The sequence below is a fragment of the Chanos chanos genome, chromosome 6 (genome assembly GCF_902362185.1).
Source record: "Chanos chanos chromosome 6, fChaCha1.1, whole genome shotgun sequence".
NCBI classification, from domain to species: Eukaryota; Metazoa; Chordata; class Actinopteri; order Gonorynchiformes; family Chanidae; genus Chanos; species Chanos chanos.
The window spans coordinates 39,123,123-39,144,376 of record NC_044500.1 but is presented as its reverse complement, the minus strand read 5'-3'; the positions used below and the strand labels follow the sequence as shown (position 1 = coordinate 39,144,376).

The 21,254-nt window shown below is 39.8% G+C and overlaps 2 protein-coding genes across 2 annotated transcripts; one reads left to right on the top strand and one right to left on the bottom strand.

Moving 5' to 3' along the window:
- Positions 1-4,521: 4,521 nt before the first annotated feature.
- Positions 4,522-10,931, top strand: wdr77 (WD repeat domain 77). Its single transcript, XM_030777595.1, has 10 exons — positions 4,522-4,800; positions 5,115-5,300; positions 5,980-6,121; positions 6,708-6,757; positions 7,604-7,674; positions 7,809-7,863; positions 8,410-8,481; positions 8,785-8,893; positions 9,078-9,146; positions 9,852-10,931. The coding sequence occupies exons 1-10, from the start codon at positions 4,701-4,703 to the stop codon at positions 9,982-9,984; spliced, it is 987 nt and encodes a 328-aa protein (XP_030633455.1). The 5' UTR covers positions 4,522-4,700; the 3' UTR covers positions 9,985-10,931.
- Positions 10,932-11,692: 761 nt separating this feature from the next.
- LOC115815621 (pollen-specific leucine-rich repeat extensin-like protein 1) lies at positions 11,693-20,009 on the bottom strand. The gene is made up of 5 exons (XM_030778587.1): positions 19,808-20,009; positions 17,555-17,652; positions 15,744-15,834; positions 12,973-14,995; positions 11,693-12,609 (listed from the first exon to the last, which is right to left on the bottom strand). Exons 1-5 carry the CDS (start codon positions 19,884-19,886, stop codon positions 12,507-12,509), a joined length of 2,394 nt encoding a protein of 797 aa, XP_030634447.1. The 5' UTR covers positions 19,887-20,009; the 3' UTR covers positions 11,693-12,506.
- Positions 20,010-21,254: the final 1,245 nt, after the last annotated feature.

The window sequence follows — 21,254 nt, the reverse complement described above, 5'->3', positions numbered from 1 at the left end:
TCTACGTGTGTTACTGAAGCCATGGAATTCAGTTATGTCTTTTGATTTTTTATGTAGTTTAAGAACTCTTGTTCCACGCTTTGCTTCTAAATGTTGGACCCCAGCCAAGGAAGTAATTTCATAGCCTGTGGTCATGTAAGGTGAGCTAACAAAATGCTGATGTTGTCTTGCACTGTCAGCAGAGTGAGAAAACGAAGCAAGTTTTGGAAACAAAAACAACGTGGTTTTGGAAACAAAAACAGCTGAGGAAACTTTCAAGAAAAACTTATCATGTATCCAAGTGATCACATCAAAAGCACCCCACCACCATCACCATCATCACTACAGACTATTACGAACCGTGTACACACTAAAAGCATCATTTCCACAGGAGAGGAATAAATACGTTACTCAGTGAAACAAATCTGTAGATCATCCAGCTGATGGGAGCTTAGCACTGAAGAAAGACCCCATGCCATCCACATAAACAATAACATTTAAAAAAAATACATAAATAAACATACAGTGTTTGAGGCAATGTTTTTCTGTACCTTTTGCCATGTATGACTAGGTACTACTTTTCAAGAAAACATCTGACGTTAACGTGTCACGTGTCCTAAAAGCCTGCCAATCACCCAGAGTAGTTTACAAGTTTATAATTTTTTATAACTGCAGATGTTCCGCACGTTGAGTTCAGACTGCAATGTCTTTATGACTTTATAACTTCCCAAGGTTAATGTTGTTGTTGGACATAGAGTATTTTGGGATGACTGAGGACTTCAGACCATGCATTTTGGAGAATATTCCCAAGTAAGATCTGTGTTTATGTCTTTCAGATCTACAAAGGGAAGTCATATGGTGCTGTTAAATACTCACTGTCAGCTGCATGTTCATTATTTCCACATTTTCGTGAATTATTCTTGTAAGTGGGGAAACTCCAAACCAAGACCATAACTAAGGCCAATACATGCATGAAACAAGTGTGAAATCTGACATCTGATATGCTCGAATCAACATATGAAGTCAGTTTATACATGAAAAAATGACCAGGATTGAAGAAAGTAAACCATTTATTTATGATATATGAATTAGTGTACGGCTTATTTTAAGTTATCTTGTGATATGATTAATCATCTTCAGCAGAGGAAGCATTGTCCTTCTGAATTGCACCTACCAAATTATGTGAGCAGTTGATAAGGAATTTTCTGAAAACTGTGCACTGAACAAAGCAGATCAGTGTTTCTTTGAAAGTGATTCTGATTATTTGCTCCCTGAGGGTATTTTTAGCCCTCAAGCAAAAAAGGGAGGGGATAAAAGTACCCCTCTGTCATCCCACCATTACATACCTTTAAATGTTTAGGGAAAGCCCATGGTCAGTGCCTAGAACTGCGAATACAGCCTGTTGTTCTAATTAGTGTGAAGCAGTGAAGTACACAGGTCTATTTATGATTAAACAAATAAGCCTATTATTTGTGTGAGCTGGGTTAGGATTTTCCCGACTACTGAGATCTCACATGTTCAGTGTTTGACACAATTATTCACATTTGGTTTGGACCCCCACCCCACCCCCCACCCCCACCCCCATGATTTGACTGCTCAATACATGTTCTTACAGCTCACCTCAAGTGAAAAATACTCAATTAAAATTAGGAACTGTGGTGCCGTAGTGTAGATGGTAACCATTTGGTTCTTGTTTTCTTAAAAACAACACTAATCCCACTGCCCTCTCTTGCACTCTCACACATCACACACACTCATCCAGAGAGAGAGAGAGAGAGAGAGAGAGAGAGAGAGAGAGAGAGAGAGAGAGAGAGAGAGAGAGATAAAAATACACTGAGCAAGGCATCAAACCAAGTAATTAAACTTTAACCAACAGTACTTTGCTGCCTTGATTTGTCCATCCTTTCTATAATGTATGGTTTTTGTTTTTTTTTATGTTTACTTCCTTTTATCAGTGTGAACAGTGGACGTGAGGGGCAGTCCGTACAGTAGCACTAAGAAGAGATGTGGCCTACGTGCACGGTTCTTCCTGGCAGGCTCACACTACCAGTTTGTTTTCACATGGAAGGCGCATGCACACTATCACGTCATCAAGTGGGCGTGAGTAAAGATTTAAGTCTTTAAAAACTAAAAGCCGAATAGAGATACTGTGCTCTCATCTTCTTTATGAATAGTTGAGACTTAAGACACAAAGGCGACGAGGACTTCAATCGCAGAAAGACTTGTAGTTCATATTTAAAGTAAGTTCTGAGCCTTCTATATTCTTTCTTCATATTCGAAAATGTAATCACAAGACATTCTCAATTGGTTTAGCTTGATCGATGATTATTTCATGTTATGACTAACTTTTAAGCTGTTAAACTTTTAGAATAAGATATATAAAAATAACTTATTGAGTAGCATCACAGCCTCGGGCTATGATCAGTCACAAACTGTTCAGTAATACTGCGCTTCATTAAAAGAAGTCAGATATATTTGTAGATTATACACAGGACCCTATATATACATTAGCGTAATAATATTTTGTTCGTTTTGCTGTGTTTAACTTTCAGACCGGAAACTTCTGAAAATCGCTTCAATGGACACCATGCAGGAGCTCATTCCATTTGTCAAGGAGATGCTTAGCCAGAAGCCCAACCGGCGCATGCTCAAAATTTATGTGGTGGGTTCTGTAGTGGCTCTGTTGGGAACTGTGATTGGTCTCGTGGAGACCGTCTGTCAACCCTTCACTTCTTCCGAGCCCATGGATGCAGAGCTCGAACAGTTAGTAGCACGTGATCAGGGGTATCTTGAGGACGATAAGAAGCACAGACGGAAAGAGGTTGTAGCCACGGAAAAGTTAAAGGACGACGCGAGACCCAGCACGAAGCTCGAGGTTAGGGTCTTGCCCAGGGGCGCAGCAAACAGGCTGCATGCTTCTTAAGAGACAACCCCTCTATTAAGGTACTTGTTCGTTTTGGGACACCTGTACTTTGCCACGCCTGCAAGTATGTAAAGACAAACTAAGCTTGCGAAGCGGAATTGGTGCAGTCTCTGCAAAATGACCACATTATGTCAAGGTGATGAGCCACAGTACGCTGAGATGCCCGCCGTTGCTGGAAAGCTGATGCGTCTCCTGGATACAAGTGTCGTTGGATACTGTGAAGAGATCGACATGCCGAGTAGACACTGCCGTCTGCTGCAACATGTAGCATCTCTTCAAGATCGCAAAGAAGTCTAGGTGTTTTCAAATCATATAAAATTTTTGTACAAGACTTGCTTGAACAAGCCTTTGCTACATTTTTTTAAAAAATATTTCTCGTAAATGTTTTATGACTGAATAAACAGCTATATTCTTAGTTTTGTCAGTTTTTTATATTTATTGTTTTATTTAACTTTTTTTTTTACTTCATAAGTAATGATCTGCATTCATTTCATAAGACTTTCTGTTGTGATTGTTTGTAAGCCCAGCAATTTAGTGTTACATGCAAGGAAATTTCACAAGCATTTTTGTTCTGTCACAACACTGTCTCATTCTTCTTTTACGTTATAACAGAACGTTAATGAAACAACAGTGATATGTATACCATGTGTTGATTAATCACATTATCAATAAATTTGCAAAACCCCAGATGAACATCTTCTGACACCCCTTGAATGACTTGGACATGAGAGATAGATAGATAGATAGATAGATAGATAGATAGATAGATAGATAGATAGATAGATAGATAGATTACTTTACTGATTCCCAACGGGACATTGCAGAACATTAATAAACAATTTCACTGTAATAAATGATGGATTATTTAGAGTCAAACGTGAGTAGGCAGCCCTGGACTTATACAAGCACACACACAGTCCTCTACCAGTCAACCCCTTCAGGCCATTTATTTAGATATGACAAATAAATAGATTAGTATAATCATATCCCATACAGTTTGTGTTTTGTCCAAAATATATAGCTAAACATCCTAACCGACATTAACTATTTGTTGGGGTCGTAAGGCTTTTTGGGGGGAGGGGGGTGTAAGTTTTATATTTATATGTCTCTGTGAAACGTACGCAGGCTCCTTTTTGGCTTATCGCTCATGAAAAGCTCGTTTAAGTCCTTCAACGCAGAAAAGTACATCGAAATTGAGAATCGGGCGCCATCTAGTGATCAAAATCCGCAATACAATTTCATTTTATCGACGCATAGATTCAAACTCTCCGTAAATAAAGAGGTTAAGATTTGTTCAGACAAGATACACGCATGGAGGGAATATTATCTGCTCAATTAATTTGTTCAAACAGATTATTTAAAAGTCAAAGAATCTGTACCAAAGACAGCTGGTAGAATTTGTCATGTCACTGATCTAGGAGCAGCCTCTCTTAACCAAATCATAGCTGTAACTATTGTACGAGTCGTGACGAAACTGATATCAGATCAGTTTGGGAGGGCAACTTTTGCCAAGTCGCTACTGGCGTCGAACCTGGAAGCGGAAATGTAGAAAACACGTGGTGTCGGAACAAGCAGCACAGGTTAATTCATTATCTGCATCACGACAGACAAAATAAGAAAGCCTGAGAAATCTGTGCCGGTAAAGACCTTACTATAATAGTCAAAAATTGATGTTTGCCTTTCGGTGTTATCCCGCCGTTTGAAAAGTAGTTATCGCAGCCTGTTTCCAGAAATACACAACAGTTAGCTGTCACAAACTGTTTCCCAAGAGATATTTAAAAATAACTTGTGGATCTGAATGAGAAGTGCCAATATGATCAAGGAAAACAGATGGAATATACCTCCCAATGCACCGGCCTGCATGGAGAGGCATCTTGATTCTGCACATTACAGAGCTGGTAAGTCTTTATGCATCAGACTGGTTTAACTGTTAAGTGATAGCACGATTTGCCAATACATGGAAACACGTGGTGTTTGGAAGGAATGTACTTGCCACTACCTGATTTTTCAGTGTTATTGTAGTTGTCTGTCTGCTGTAATGTTTCCGATAATTGCAAAATTGGATTAGTTCGACCATCTACTTCATTAGGATACCAAGTGAACACCACGTACTGTAAATGATTATATTGGAAATGGCACGAAGAATGGAACACGTCTACCGTATTTCTTTACTTTTCCAAGTTGCGGTTACAACACTGTCTTTCCCTCCAAGATGGTACGTTGCTGTTGGGAGCCTCCAGTCTTACGGGCAGGTGTTGGCTGGGGTCTATCTGGGTGTACAGTGAACCCAAACTGTCGCCTAGCGAAGGCTTTTGCAAGGCTGGTGTTCAGACAGAGGCTGGTGTCACGGAGGCCAAATGGGTGTCAGAGAAAGGCATCCTGGTGGCTTCTGACTCAGGTAAGGTCACTGTTACACGGAAAGATAACTGTTAAAATATTTTCAATACATTTTTAAAAAGTAGTTTACAAATACGGTCTAGTTTGTGGTATTATAGGAGACTAATTTTGTTGTCAGCACATGTATCATGATTAATCGTTCCATAGCTGTCCTCGGAAAAACACTGACTATCTATCCTGTGGATGAAAAAGGGTCCTCAGTGGTGCAGACAGTTATTTATGAAAATATTCATAGCCCAAGTAACTTCTAAACGTGACGTACCTGAGAAGAGGAGAGAAAGAGCGCTTGAGTTGCAAGCACATTTAGCTTAATGGCCAACAACTGCATGTTACAATTTTTTCAGACTCCCTCCGCTGAAAACCGTTGCGTGCAGGAATGTCATTTTCTTCCATTTGTAAATGAAATGTATTTTGAACTTGCCTGCTCTTTCTGTCTTCATACGTTACCTGTGCATTGAACATTTCTCAGAAGGATGTGACCTGGTAGAGTCTATGCTTTGTCATGCTTTTAAGTTAGGACACGCTGGAGCTTTTTGTCATAGTTTGATGGCAAATGAATAACATTTACGTGACGAGTTCTTATATATTTCACATCCGTCAGATCTGGTGATGACCCGCCGTTTGTGAGTTGTATCGCACTTGGACTTGGGTTGAATGTTGATGTATTATTGCGCTGGTAGGTGCTTTGGAGCTGTGGGAGCTAGCTGAGGACGAACGCTTGCTGATCAGCAGGTTCAGTCGACACGAGCACGATCATGTCGTCTCAAGCATCAGCCCCACTGCCGAGGGATGTCACGCTGTCAGCGGAAGCATGGACTGCAGGTAAGACGCGGATGGTATTTGTATCTGTTTTTGCGTTTGTGATGGAGCAATGACACTTTATGTTGGAAGGTACATTGCAGCTTTAGATTATGGGGCAAGAGACCGAACCCACATACCATCCCAAAGATTCTCACTGCTTCTTCTCTCAAACTTTTGTACCCGTTAGCATTTCTGGCCCCTTAGTATTTACCTGTATCTGAATCTGTATTGGTCTGTAGGTCTAATACTGAACTTAGTAGTGGTACTTATGCCCCAGACCGCTCCTTAATGGCTACATGCTTGCTTTGTATTCTGTCTCTCTTGGAAGTCGCTTTGGATAAAAGTGTCTGCTGAATGAATTAAATGTAACGTGAATGTAAATGTCATAAATAAGAAATCATTTTTAGATGTGCTTCAGTACCCTACATCTTGTAATGACACCAACAGTGTCATGTATGTTACTGGCCCTTAGGTTTCTTTGTATTGTAAAAATCATTTAATGGATGTGTTATAGTTTTTTTATTTTACCAGTGCTGTATGTCATCAGCATTATGCAGCGTCTGTGTGTTTCTCTTTGTGACTGTCCATCTATTCATTCTGCTTTCAGGATCAAAGTGTGGGACCTCAGTCAGGAGACTGTTGTTAGCACCTATCATGGTATGGAGCTCCACTGCAGTTAGATGAGACTTTACCTCAGTATAATGTATTTACCAAAAATATGAAAAGAAACCTAAAGTATTGGCCCTGCCAGGTAACTGGATGGCCAATGAAAATGTCCTAGATTAGACAGTTATGTTATGGCTGTCAATCCACATTTCAGAATCCATTAGCCATACCCAGTAAAGCCAAGACACGTTCAGGTTTTAGCACGTCACTTACTCTGGTAGCTTTCAAGCAGTTGGGTAAAAGGATGATGTGCAACGGTGGTTGAAGTGTGGAAAGGCACGATCTACAGAATGTGTAATGTCCACATGATTTGTAACAAACAAACTGTAAATAGGTTTATACCATTATGTCCTTATGGAGTATAAACGTTGAGTTCAATGTGACTGAGAAAAGTTAAGTAAAGTAAATGAAAGAGCTGTAAAATTGTTGTAGTTATTGGTGTCATTTGTTGTTTTTTTTTTTTCAAACAAAGGGACAAAATCGAAGAAATATCATATTGCCATGACTGTTAAGAGTTTTCAAAATTGCCATTTCACAGTTCACCACAAGGTGAAGCTGATGTGTTAGGAGCAAATATAAACTAGTGTTTACTCAGTAAACACAGCCTTAACAGTTCATTTTCAAACTGGCGCTTACATGAACTGATTAGGACCACTGCGTGCAGTGACGCATATGTGCGTGATCTTGTCTCAGTTTCCTTCTTCTCTGCAAGTTGCCCCTCATCTCTAGCTCTTAAACAATGCCCACTCCTTGTCTCCTATCTTTCTTTAACATATTTCTAAACTTGTACCGAATGCTCAAAGTAAAATGCATCTGTCTCCCCGTCTCTGTCTCCAGCTCACTCGATGCCAGTCAACTGTGTGTCATGCAGCCCCACAGACGACGCTCTCTTCCTCTCTTGCGGCCAGGTCAGAGCTCCACTCTCAGTCTGCTCTACCTTTTTCTCTCCAGTATCAAAGGAGAAATAATCGTCAGAATGGATCGTTGTTCTAACGTCATGATACTTTTCGTCCGTAACTTCGGTTTTTGGTTTTGTTTTTAGGATGGGCGACTACTCCTGTGGGATCGCAGGAAACCCAAACCTGCCACTCGATTAGGTGAGCAGAATAAGGCGTGTGCAGTGTAGACCACTCATTTGTATGATTTAAAGATAAAAACAGCTGGCTTTCCACTCGGTAGAAATCCTTTTTGTTATAAATCTACTGCTGATGTTAAAGCCCACTTCTTCAGTAGTATTCTGGTAAAAGGTTTTACTAGACAAACTGCCAACCACTTTTATTGTTTTATTGGTTTCTGTTCTTAAACTGTTTACTCTCCTGAATGTAATTCCCATAACAAATCCTGCAATAGAGGTACATTTATGCGGTAAGAGGAAGGAAATATTCAAACTCCAATTCTAAACCAGTTTTTCTCACAGGTGTCAAGTGAAAGAATCAAACATTATTCAGATGTTGGTTCTGGGCACCTCCACAGTTTGTTTTTTTTTGAAGAATGGATGCAGGTTGCTTTCAAATTATATAATAGCGTAATTTAGCCTGTTCCAGTTCATGTGTGGATGTTTGTTGTTTCTATAGCGCCCTCTACTGTTGATAAGGTGTGACTGCATGTATTGCTCTCACCACCACTGTCTGACTTTGTTTCAGATGTAGTATCTCCAAGTTGTTGCCCCACTTCAGTAACTTGGCACCCCAGTCAGAGCAGCACTATTGCATATGGTAAGAACTTTCTCTGAACTACATAAACCGCAATTCCTAGAGAATTCTAAGACAGCCTGCCTTGGGATCTGTCCGCCATCTTCTGGATATTCAAGTCTCAGTGTTGTGTTAACAGTTGCTAATGGAGAACACGTGACTGGTTCAAATGCTTATGGTCTTGTTTTCTGTACTTGGATGGAATCCTTAGGAGGGGACCATCGCACTAGGTCTTACTTAGAAATCATTGACATGATGGAGATGAGCCGAATTATTGGTAATTGCAGGGGTGATGATGGCAATGATATGTTTGGTGCTGTGTTTCAGGTGATGAGTTGGGACGGGTGATGCTGAAGGACCTTCAGGTAACAGAGCGCGCTCAGACGATGAACACTCACAACCGTAGAGTCTCTGGCCTGGCCTTTTCTTCACACAGGTAAGCATAAACAGACGTCCCTTATAATACACCTGCTTAAACTAATACACTCTCTTAATGGAAAAATGTAAGGGCTGTTCTGTCTTGTGGAGAAAGGTCAAAGAAGTAGTTTGTAATAGACCATTCCAGTAATGGAAATTTTTTGTGTCAACAGAAATGTTTTCTCCCCTTTCTTTCTGTGCAGTGCTCCTATGTTGGCTTCTATCAGCGATGACTGTTCAGTTGCCGTGATGAATTCAGAGCTCCGAGAAATGTGAGTAGTGTCAATATTGAAATGAGATTTGCCTCCAGGCACCACACACCTGATAATAAATAACAGAAACTAACTTGACCTCTGAGATGTACCTTATATCAAAACTGGATGAAATTTATTTTAACAGAGTGAAACAGAAGTAGAAACAGATCTTCAAATATATTATATGTTGTAATTTAGTACTGAGCAAAAATATTCTTTCTGGTTTTCAATACTGTGTTCTCATGATTACAATTACAGATTTGCTCATTTCATAGACTGTTATCCAGAGTGGGTCTCCTTAAAAGAACTTTGTAGATTTGCAGTTTGAATGTTTCTGCTGGTCTGGATAATTGAGCTCAAGATACTATCAGTGGTGTTCTTATAGCTGGAAGCAATACTAAGGGAGTCCTAAGATTTGAGAAAAGACAGATCTTGCCTGTTTGTGTTGTTTGTTTCTCTAATTAAGCTAATCCTTGCACCTGGAAATTCAGCTGTCAAAACCCATTGATTTTCTTTGTGAAAATATGCAAATGTTGTCAGTCCCTCCCTCACATTTTTCTGTGGCCAGTTCAGTGTAACAGCCTTAACAATTTAGTAATGGTAGTATTTTTCAAAATTATATTGTTCGTATATTTATTCGAATGAAAGCCATTTTCTGTGTGCCTTTGTCTGTCCGCTGGCAAATTTGTTGTCTCTCACATACCTCTCCCTCTTTGACTCCAGTTTCAGAGATAAGAGACATCAGGACTTTGTCCGGGGCTTGTGTTGGGCTCCAGGCAGTTCAGGCATTCTGACAACTGTGGGGTGGGACCACCAGGTTCTCCACCACAGTGTTGGAGAGCAGCAGTCCACATAAAACAACAAGTCGTGCAGTACACCACCTGTAGAGTTCATATCCTAAAGCAAAAGGAACCTGTTCCCAGTGTAGGGGACCAGAAAGAAGTATAGCGTTAGAACTGAATCCTTGTCCTCCTTAGTCTCCCTTTGTTTCTTTTTTCATTTCATTTGGAACCTGAATAATTTGAAATGTGCTTGTACTGTCTGTGATCTCTGTACGTTGCTGGGTACTCGTTATGACCTGCTTCTCAGAATCACTCTGAGGTGCTTTTAAATGAGAGCCAGTTAACCTGAGGCACTAGGAGGACCAGTATTTTGATATGTGCTACAATGAAATTCAAACTGTGTGGATCTGTTAGAGAGTTAGGATCCAGTTTCTTGACAGTCTCTAAGAATATAAAGAATGTCTCTCTATTTTTGTTGAAAGAATTGAACATTTAGCCCCTGAAAAGTTTGAAGGGCTTGTTTTAGTTTTACCTCTTCAATGTTCTAGTTAAGTTTCTCTCGACACACCACATGCGGGGGCGGATTTAACATATCTGGTTACTAATCAGATTAAACCACAACCTACTTGCTATTGTTTCTATTATTATTTGAGAGACTTGCCACATCACACCACTTTCTGTGAGATCTGCTGGACCAAACGATTACTGACTGAGGATGAGTGGAATGGGATTACTGGAACTATCCTGGGCCATGGTTAAATTTGTACTGCCTATGGAGGTTTTAGTGATCATGTCAGTGCACTTAAATGACCCACTGTAGAACTTAACCTGTAATTCCTCAGATTATTGAAAGTTGGTCAGTAATTTCATCAGTGACCTTGCCTCACTCAGTAATATGTTGTTGTTTTTTTTTATCATGAACATCTCAGCAGATGTCCTTTTGAAGTCAGTGCGTCTTCAGAGAGTAATAAATGCGTCTTATGAGAAATGAGAAAAAACACAGTTCAACCCTGGTGATCAATACCAGAATTGATTTCAAAATCTCACGCCTTGTGATATAATTTACAGTACCCATTTTTTTTTTATGTCATTCATACCATCTTGAATAAAAACTTTGTGTATGGTGCATTTCCTTTCTGGTTACCAGTTTCAGTATTTTGTCAGTGGTTATTCTCCTGTAAGAGTTCGAACAGAATTCTTGATGAGAAGAAGCTTTTTAAAAATAAAATCAAAGCTGCAAGTCCCAGACAACACAATTTTTTTTTTTTTTATAAAGTCCTGACACACCCAAGTGTTCCTGCCAGTGAGGCTGGACACAAAGTAGGATGCAAATTAGGCAGGTGCAAACCTTTTACAATGGAAATCACTTTAGGGTGTATGACTTCATTTTCAGATGTCATTTCAACACATGCCAATCTCAGAGCTCATACACTACTGGAACATTTTAATTGTCTCAATCCCCAAACATTATAAAAGTAACAAAGACTAAAAAGGGTTTTGTTTTGGTTTTTCTTTTCAACTGAAATCACAAAGTTTTTATACTAGCAGTTAACAAGTCTCTGTATGGACTTCTGTGTTTTATCGAGACAGTAAGACATGTGTATTAAATCTCTCCACAGGGGACCAAGCAAAAAAAAAAAAAAAACACACCAAAAACACAGGAATTGAAGATTTCGGTTTAATGTTGGAACAACATCACATTTCTCTTAATTAAAAAATACTTTGCACTTGAAAGTTTAGTCTTTCCAGATATGTTGGTTTACATGTATATATTAAAGTATTTACACATGGTATGCATATTTCAACCAGTTACGTTAGAAGAAAATATGGTAATGTCAATGATTAATTTAATTAGGATATGTAAGTATTTTTTCACCACTGTAAATACAAATACCCTCATGGAAATAAAAGCAGCAAAGAATGTAATATGGCATATTTACACACACACACACACACACACATATATATATATATATATATTAAAATTACATAAAATTCTATTAGGCACAGCATGGCTGTCTATTTTATAACTGCACATGTGTTAGATGAAAGTATCTCTGGTGAGACAACTGCACGACTAAATTCTAGAATACAGATGCATAAAAAGACTAAAAATAATTTGTAAAGGCAACTTCCAACCCAGTTGGATGAACAAGCGTACACCTAGTAGCAGAGAAGTCACCTCTACAGCCACTTAACATAATCAGTGAACTGTGTATGGAGGTTAAGGCAAAATGTTCTGATAGCACACTGATATAACTGCTGTAGCCAAGGGTATGAAATACACCAAGGGTGTCCAGTTCCTTCTAGTGACGTTGGCACTTAAGCTTGGCAACACATAAAAGAAATAAAACCCCTCAAGGTTAAGTAACATTGCAACAACAAAACATGAGCTGCTGATCTGCGAAAAACCAACAACCTCTCGCTTTGGATAAAAGCGTCAGCTAAATGAATGTAATGTAACATAATGTCTATGAGTTAACGGGGCCTTGTCCTAAGTGCTTCCCTATGTATTTTAGATTTTAAACATTGCTCATACCCAAGAGTGTATATTTCTCTATCACACTCAGGTGCACTTCACACAGAGAGCCATGGATCAACACGGAGAGTCTCCTTTAGTGACAAGAGTGATTGGTTGTTTGGTTCCTGGTCGCACTGTGAAGGTCAGGCCGTGAGGCTGCTTTGAATGAGGTCCACTGCTAAATATCAAAGAGAAGAAAAATGTTCGGCAGAGTTTAAAAACAAATTCTCTGCAAATTATTATGAATGAAAAAAACCTTAAGATTAAAAACTTAAAGTGAAAGGTAGGTATTACCCCCACAGTGTAACCTACTGTTTTGCACACTGTAAATAAGCTTAGCTGTTTAACCTCAAGTTTACAGTTACAAATGGCTCAGTTCTTGGAAAAATAACAGAGTGTAATGCATTTCCTCATGCAGTACCAAAGCTTAAATTACTTAAAAGCAATTCAATGTAAGTTTGCCTAGTTTAGTAAAAAATGAAACCAGAAATGTCAGTTCTAAGGACGGACTTCACATTTGATAAAATGAAAGGCAAATTACCTGCTGGGGGATTTTGCTGCTGCTCCGAAATGTTGAGCTCTCTGGGCCACTTTTGTCTCTAGCTCTTTCAAAACCATACCATGGCTTTGAGCAGGCAGGGTGGCACTCTTGGGTTTGGGAGTAACTTTGGGTGGGACAGGAATCTCACACTCCTCATCAGATAAGGGTGAACCCCAGTCATCTCCACTGGTGTCCACTTCTCTTACTGGTGCAAATTTTGGGTCCATTTCCATCATCTTTTTCTGTAATATGCTCAGCAGGGTTGCCTGACTGGCAGATACAGAAGGTGGAGCTTGAGCTGGGAGTGTCTTATGTTTGCTCTCAACTGGCACTTTGGGTTGGACCTCAGCACTTCCAGCTGGATATTTAGGAGGGCATGGCACTTTGGGCTTAGGTAGTGTGGAGGGGCCATTTGCGAGGGATGCAGGTGTAGTTGAGGAAGATTTGGTCGGGACACGGACATTGTTGACAGGGGGATCAGGGGGTGGGGTGCTTGGTGGAGGCTCAACCTCGTCTTCTGGATCAGAGTTGGCAAATTCAGGTGGTGGAGGAATGAAAGGCACAGAAATCTCCCCACTGTCTTCATCCTGACTCATGGGAACCTTATTGACTTGGTTGCTAGAGGGTAGTGGAAGACTCTGTTCTGACTGAGAGGCACTAGCTTTTAGGTTCTGGGATTCAATTGGTTTCTGTTTGGTCACACTTGGCTCAACTGGGAGGCGGGGTTTTGGGTCTGAAAGGAGTCTGTCTTGAGCTGACTGGGATGAGGCTGACATAGACTTTGGGGTAACTGTGGGGGAGTTAGATTCACCTTGTTGGATGCCAACATTTGAAGACTCTGCATAACTGCTCCTTCTTGAGCTGTTCTGACTTGACATAGCAGACCGCTGCCTATCCCGCTCTTTTGCAGCCATTAAGAGAGCTAGTGGCGAGGCTACATTCTCCTTTGGTACAGATCCTTCTGTAGTTTTCAGATTTTGAAGTTTGTGGCTGAGTAATGGACTGAATTTGTAATCCTTGCTTGCGGAGTCATTTTGGGACTTTGCCTGATTCACCTCTGGAGCAACTGAGGTGGTCCGCACCTCAAGTTTTTCAATCTTGGGTGAACCTTTCACAGGAGGTGGGTTTTTATCCTCTGATGTTCCAATTGGCACAGGTGTCTCGATATTGTCGCTTAACTTGGTTGGCTGGTCAGGGACCAAGGACTGTAAGTGATCTTTCATACCATGGACATCTTCCTCTAACTGAGTGCCAGAGCTGTTGCGACGAGCCGGCTTGGCAGGCGGCACAATGGTCTGGGGAGGACTGATGTCCTTTGTAGATGCTGGGGCCTTTCCATTGACCTGGACTTGGACAGATTTACCAGAGGAATCCTCTAAGAATAAAATGGTATTTGACTTCTTCTCACGGTCAATTTGCCCTAGGAAACTGCTTTTTGGCACATTATATAGCTTGGCAGTGTTTTGGGGATTGAAGCTTGATGGTGTTGGTGTGGCTGTGTTAGAGGCTGGTCCATCTATAAAAGGCATGGAGGACATCCTAACAGGCTTTGGTGGAGGAGTCTTCTGGGCTCTTGTCGAATGCTGCTCCACAGGAGGCAATGGTGGTGTGAACTTGGGACATTCGGGAACATCTAAGTCATTACTCATTGGAGTAGAGATGGGCACAGAGGCCTTGTGTGTATCAGAGGGAGGTTTTGGAGGAGCCATTGGCGGTGGCTTTAGAGAAGCAAGGTCAATGTCATCACTCCCAGTTAGTGAGGGGGGTTTTGAAGGGGGTTTTGGTGGTGGCATGGATGGAGGCTGGAGAGATGCTACGTCTGGAATATCTCGATCATGAAAGTATGTGGATGGGGAGTGTACAAACATGGGTGAAGGAGGGTTAAACTGAGGAGGTGGGGGCGGAGGGGCAGTGGATGGTGGTGGGGGGGGAGGGGCAGTGGATGGTGGTGGGGGGATGACAATTTCTCCATCAAAGTCAGGAACAGTCATCACTCCTCCATTGTGTAGTCTCTCAGTGCTTCCTATAAGACCAGAGACAAATAAAGTCCAGTAAAGAGAATATTGACTTTCTACAAATATGAAGGTAGATTTACTTTTTGTTTGTAAATAAGTTATGTTTGTATATGTCTCTCAGTGCCTCCTAGAAAAGCAGAGATGAACAAAATCCAGTAAACAGACATGGATATATTTATATATATTTATGTTTTCTATAAATGTGAAGGTAAAATTATGAATTTAGAATGTATGTCTGCATATGTAAGGCAAATGTACAAATCTACAAAAGCTACGAATCTGTTTATAAACAGTGGCTTACACTACTTGTATGTTTAGGAAAGGTCTTTAATAGGTTATAACTATCTCTCTAATGTACTTATCAATATGTTTCATGTTCTCCTGAAAATGAAACAGATAAAACACTGTTTCTAAAAATTGAATAGGATTTCTAAAGAGCCAATGACCTCGACTGCTTATTCCAACCAGGACAACGAATGCAGCTCTGTCAGTGTTTGAATACCCCATCTTATCTAATACCCTTCCACCTTTAAAGGGTTACTGGGCAGCACCCTCAGCAAATATTAGCATGGCCTGTTTTTGTTTTTTTTTTTTAGAAAAGTTTATTTAGAAAAATCACAAGCTCAAATAAGCAATAAATCAAACTTACACTTGCTAACACTGAATCAACAAGTTTTGCAATTCTGAGGAATTCATAGCTTTAACTTTTAAGGTACAATCTTTCTACCATCTTGTGAGTATTTGATGTGGCCGAACCTGTTCCATCACTCTTAGATCCACTGAAGGGGGGCAGAACAGGAACTTTTGGAGTTGGCACAGCAAAGCCTTGCACAGCTTCGGTAGAAGACTAGAAAAAGACAGAAAATGCAAGCAGGCTGTTAGTGACACCTCTGTTTCCTGTAGGAGAATCAGGCCACTATCAACAATGGTAAGAGAAGAGATATAGAGATATGTAGCAGCTTGGGTGAGGAAGTGAATTTGAAAGCCGAGATAAGGCACTCCCCTTCAATTGTTCTACGTGCCGAGGCCAAGCTGAAGATTTCACTAGACATAAAAGTTAACCAACAGTAATCCAACCTGTTCTCTAAACTATTTACTTCAGTGTTTATGTAGCTGGGAACACATTAGTGCCGTTTCAAAGCTACATGACACATACACATGGAAAAATGTGACAAAAGATTGACACAAACATGATTCATCCATTTGGAATAAGCCATTCACTGACCACTACTAAACGTCACCAAACATGAAACAGAAAAATAATACACAATGAAAGGAGGTACAAGAGATTTCACATGAAGGGTTCAGAGACTCTCTAAAGTGTAAATGTGTACATGAAACATTACTCAACAGTTTTAAGATGGCATGTTTTAGGAAAAGTTAGTTCCTTCCCACTGTTGTTCTTTGTAGCTCCATGTTCATGTCTGGTCTGTATAAAGCAGTAGGTTACTGCCATCGCTTTCCAATTCCGTTACACACCCAAAGGCATGTAGTTAAGTCACATCTCTCGGTCTAAATATTAGCCTGTCTAGATTATGCATGACTGTACAAACAGTCAAACATATACTTCTTTCAAGACCACAGTACTCAAAGTAAACAAAGATGGTGTATTCAAAACACTGTCCTGGCACCATGGAACGCTCAGTCAGACCAAGAGCTGTCACGACGTCATCATGCTGTGTGTACCCAAATCAAAGGATCAAAGCAGAGATTGACTAAAAGACAGGATATGAACTCATTTCTTCTCAGTAGACTGATTTAAGAACTCATGTCGATAAAGAAAATTGAACAACGTCCTGTTTCTGCATTTGCGACTTTGTTCGCATATTTAGCCATTGTCAATTATTTAGCCAAGTAGTAACTCATACAAGTAGTTAAAGCCTAAGGCAACTGCACTGTTACTTGGTAGAGCTTAAAAACCTGAAAACTGAAAAATGCTAAGAATGTCCTTTCTATAGAAACCAAGTTTACAGGAAATATCACAATGAAGACAGTTGCACGACACAATTTAAGCCAGGGCTTAGTTCTTATATTTTGTTATAGGCACAGCATGAAAACCAATCTCTTTTTCCCACGGATGACTTGGAGAAATCAGTGCAACCGTTCTAATGCACTAATGGGTGTGGCATGTCTAATGTCAGAAGCATGCAGAGGGAGCAGTGAAAGAATCCTCCCAGTTTTGTAATATGCCCATTAAAATGACAGAGCTATCGAAGACTTTGTGTCCCTGCGAAGTGCCAGACGAAACTCCAGAAATGACAGGTATAACTGTTGAGTAAAGATGCCATCAGCCAAAGCATTGTATATGTTCTCTAGGCAACGTACAATGTTCTCAGGGCTAATACCCTCAAGCAAAAGCAGTGCTGAATGAAAGTGGACCAAGACAGTGCTGTGAACTCATAACCAAGTGAAAGTCTTCAGTTGCATACATATGACACAGACTGAAAATCATACACAAGTAGAATATAACTACATTTAAACCGACTGTTGCATTTCCGATCATTTTGATACCACAGGGTTCTATTCCTTCTCCAACCTTTCATTCTGTGGCAAACTCAGAAACTTACTGTGCTGGAGCTGAAGAGCTTGACCGTTGGTCTGGATCTCACTTTTGCAGTGCCTGATTCCGGGATGGCTGAAGAGTTCAGCTGAAGTTCAACATTATCTTAAAAAAACAACAACAAAAAAAAATTATTTAGCTGTCAAACACCTGGATGACCTATCACCTATTTGGACCAACCAGATGGTTTTAACAATCCATAAAAACTTCAGAAACTAGTACTGAGCCCTAAACTGAGACCACAGGAGTAACGTAAATTATTAAAAATCTTAAAAGACTAGCAGCTGATCAGCTAACCATCATACAGAGAGTGAATTGAGAAATTTTAGGCGGTCATAATGCATCGTGTGGTTGAGTTGTGTGTGAGTTCAATGCGAGAGCAACAGAATATGATGCAAGACCATTAACAATACAAGGGTCAACCGCCTGTTTGCCTAACAACACTGAGTGTTTGTTGATCTTACAAATCCGACATCACAGTTCTCGTATGAGTATTCATGGAACAAACAAACAAAAAAAAAAGCAGATGGCGCAGGTGGGGAAAAATCACAAAGAAGCCACACCAAAAACATAGTTTGACAAAAGCCTTTATAATCAAACAGTTACTGAGATGCTAATGAGACATACCACCACAAGCCCTTGTGATGTAAGGGACCATTAATCATATTACCCGGAAAGAATTATTTACGTGCAATGCGAGGAAAGATTGTCAGTTAGTAGGAGGAACAGGAGGAATGCAGCGTCAGTGGTTCTGATGTCAAAGACAGCCTAAAGCGCACTATCTTTCGACAACAAATGTTTAGATCTACATATAGTTGAAGGAGGTCACCCTCCAGAAATTCCAGTGATTCTGAACAACAAATGAACTGTACATTGAGTGAACCTGGAGGGTACTCCAGAAAGTGGGTTTAGTGAAAACTCTGAGTTAGTTTACTCAGAGTAAGTACTAAACCTCCTAATAGAAGAGCAGTATGGCTCCATTCTCCTAGCATAATAGAGCCATAGTGCTCTTCTATTAGGAGATTTACTGCTTGCTCTGAATTAACTAACTTTGAGTTCTCACTAAACCCGCTTTCTGGAACACCCCCCTGAGCCTATAAAATAATAACAATAACACAACAAGACGTATTATTCATCATTGTGTCAACCTGACACAAAATATTCCAGGGACCCGCATAAATCGAGTTCTCATCTAAATAATACTACTCCATGGATTTCAGGTTAATGAAAGGTAAAAGATGCCTTTCAACAGTTCAATTGCATATGCATGCATGTATGTATACATACATGTATGTATGTGTGTGTATCTGTATATATATAAAGGAACTGTCCCCACCTCAAATTGAACTGGCACTGAAACTATGACAAACTAGACAGATAAGGCTAATATTTTCCATGGCAACCATTTCTTAAAAGTTTGTCAAAGGACACTGCTCTAAGTTTATCAAAGTTCCACACTCTCCTGTAAAATACACCAATAAAACTGGCATTCCCCCCCTCCAAAAAACCGTATAATTTGGCGTGTTTATTTACTGCTGAGTCAGGAATGACAGAGGGATCTTTTAAACCAATTATTACTGAGTGAACAAGCTGTGATTCGACATTTTCTGAAAATGCAAATACGGTCTCCCAGCTCAGAGACGTCAACAAAGGAGAAGTTCAATGTTTCACTAGAAGTATTAGCATATCTGCAGAGTTAAAGATCATCAGCAGAACAAACTCTGATAACCTTTCTGGAGCCATAAGTAGGTAACAACAATTTCAAGTTTAACGTCATCATCAGAAAAAGGAAATCCTTGATTTGTTTCGTATATGACATGTTGTAAAATCGGAACGACTACTGTACAACAACCCAGTAAACACAATGCTTGAGGTACTGCATTGGCTCTTCCCTCTTTCCCAGTATTGTAGCCTCAACCACAACACTGCAAGTTTAGGAGAACTATCACGCTGTGTTGCCCTCTGATTTTTTTCATCTTCTCTTACTTGCTAAGTTTCTAAGTTCTGCCTCCGAATGTACTTAAAATTTGTTAATGATATATTCTAGAAAGTCTTCAGAAATATCTGAGAGCTGTATGCCTATAAATTCAGGTAAGTGTGACAAATGGAACGACTGACTGACCAATAATTCGCCAGCGTCCCTAGACATGAATGTGCAAAGGTCACGTTACAAAGTTATAGGCATACAATTGATATGTTATCTGTTTTGTAGGATTTAGCTTACTGTATAATTGTACACCTTTAAAAAAATACTACTTACCGATTTCCTTAATTTCAACATTGGTGTCGAAAAGAGATTGGTTCTTTCGACCCAAAAGATTCAGACCACCTCTCTTCATTTTGCTGTCCTCAAAGTGTAAATTCCAGATCACGAGTTAGATCTTCATTGTAACATTTTAAACAAATATAAATGTCACTAACTTGCTACCGCTTTCCCTGAGACAACAGGTGCATCAAATGGAATTCGCTGATCCACGTATAACTTGGTAGCTAAGATAAAATGGCCTCCTACCTAAACGCCTCCTCCTACTCTTGCCCTACCCTCCCTCCTTTGTGCGTCGACAGGTGAGGTAAACAAACCCAGCTCCTCCTGCGTTCCTGAATTGTTTCATTCTCAAATCTTTGCCAATAGTGTTCCACACCTTCCAATTACTCAGACATGTATCCATGGTAGCATAGTTTCAGGTAAAATGAATATAAATATTTGCTGTCAAGACACGCAGTTGCTGGGTTCTCACCCAGTATGAACCAGGAGTTCTGTAATGTATTCTAAATGTTCCAGTAGGCTCAGTTTGTTCAAAAACAGACATGTCTCGCGCGAACTTTCATTGATATTGAAATGGAAGGATTGGCAGTATTGATATGTAAAACAAAATCTAATATTACTTGATTAACATATTCTCCCACAGAACTAGTTCAGTCAGTAGTGATTGAGCATTATATGCGTATGGATCAGAATGTGCAACAATTTGCTTCATAAATAAATACGTCTCTGAAAAACGTCCAGATATTAGATTCACGTGTTTTTGGATTCCTCCAGTTTCAATTCACCCAGTTATTTAGACAGATTTTAAAATTTATATGAATTTTTCCTGTTATTCAGAGTTGCGCTTTATTCACAACCTTTATTAATGAGAACAGTGGATATTGACCAGCAGCATGGTGGAGTCTCTTAAAAATATTTTCTTTTTAAAAAGTAAACATCTTATGTTTGGAAAATGTCTGGGCTACCTTTATTCATACAATCATTTTGTTACTTCTTTATTAGACATGATTGGAAAATATATCTCCTTCAGTGAGTTCATTTTATAGTCCTGAAACTGCCCTGCAGTGTACAAGTCTCCAGATACCTTATGTCCCAATGTACAGAACAGAGGTAAACTCAAATAATCAGCTATTTAGCAAGTCATGTTTTAGTGAGTCTCCACTAAGGGTTAATGGCGCACGTATTTATTATGGATAGTGTATCCACAGCAAACTGCAAAAGCAATAAAAAGTCTAAATCCATGTTCAGGTACATACACACTGATTATTTGTGGCAAATGTGTACAAATCTACAAGCACAAAGCTACAAGCTATCATATTATTACTACTATTAAACCACTATTGCCACTACCTCCCTTGTGAAAATATACTTCGATGTGTGTCAGTGTACAAATATATTACCTCCATAACCACCTGTGTGTCTTGTGACTCCAGCCAACTAC

What these genes read in the sequence shown, in the direction of transcription:
- wdr77 (XM_030777595.1), top strand. Translation starts at nt 4,701, where the DNA reads ATGAGAAGTGCCAATATGATCAAGGAAAACAGATGGAATATACCTCCC. An exon ending in TTCTGCACATTACAGAGCTG is followed by an intron (nt 4,801 to 5,114) that starts GTAAGTCTTTAT and finishes TTTCCCTCCAAG; the next exon opens with ATGGTACGTTGCTGTTGGGA. An exon ending in GAGCAGCACTATTGCATATG is followed by an intron (nt 8,482 to 8,784) that starts GTAAGAACTTTC and finishes GCTGTGTTTCAG; the next exon opens with GTGATGAGTTGGGACGGGTG.
- LOC115815621 (XM_030778587.1), bottom strand. Translation starts at nt 19,886, where the DNA reads ATGAAGAGAGGTGGTCTGAATCTTTTGGGTCGAAAGAACCAATCTCTT. An exon ending in AGCTCTTCAGCTCCAGCACA is followed by an intron (nt 15,835 to 17,554) that starts GTAAGTTTCTGA and finishes GTCTTTTTCTAG; the next exon opens with TCTTCTACCGAAGCTGTGCA. An exon ending in GCAGCAAAATCCCCCAGCAG is followed by an intron (nt 12,610 to 12,972) that starts GTAATTTGCCTT and finishes TTTGATATTTAG; the next exon opens with CAGTGGACCTCATTCAAAGC.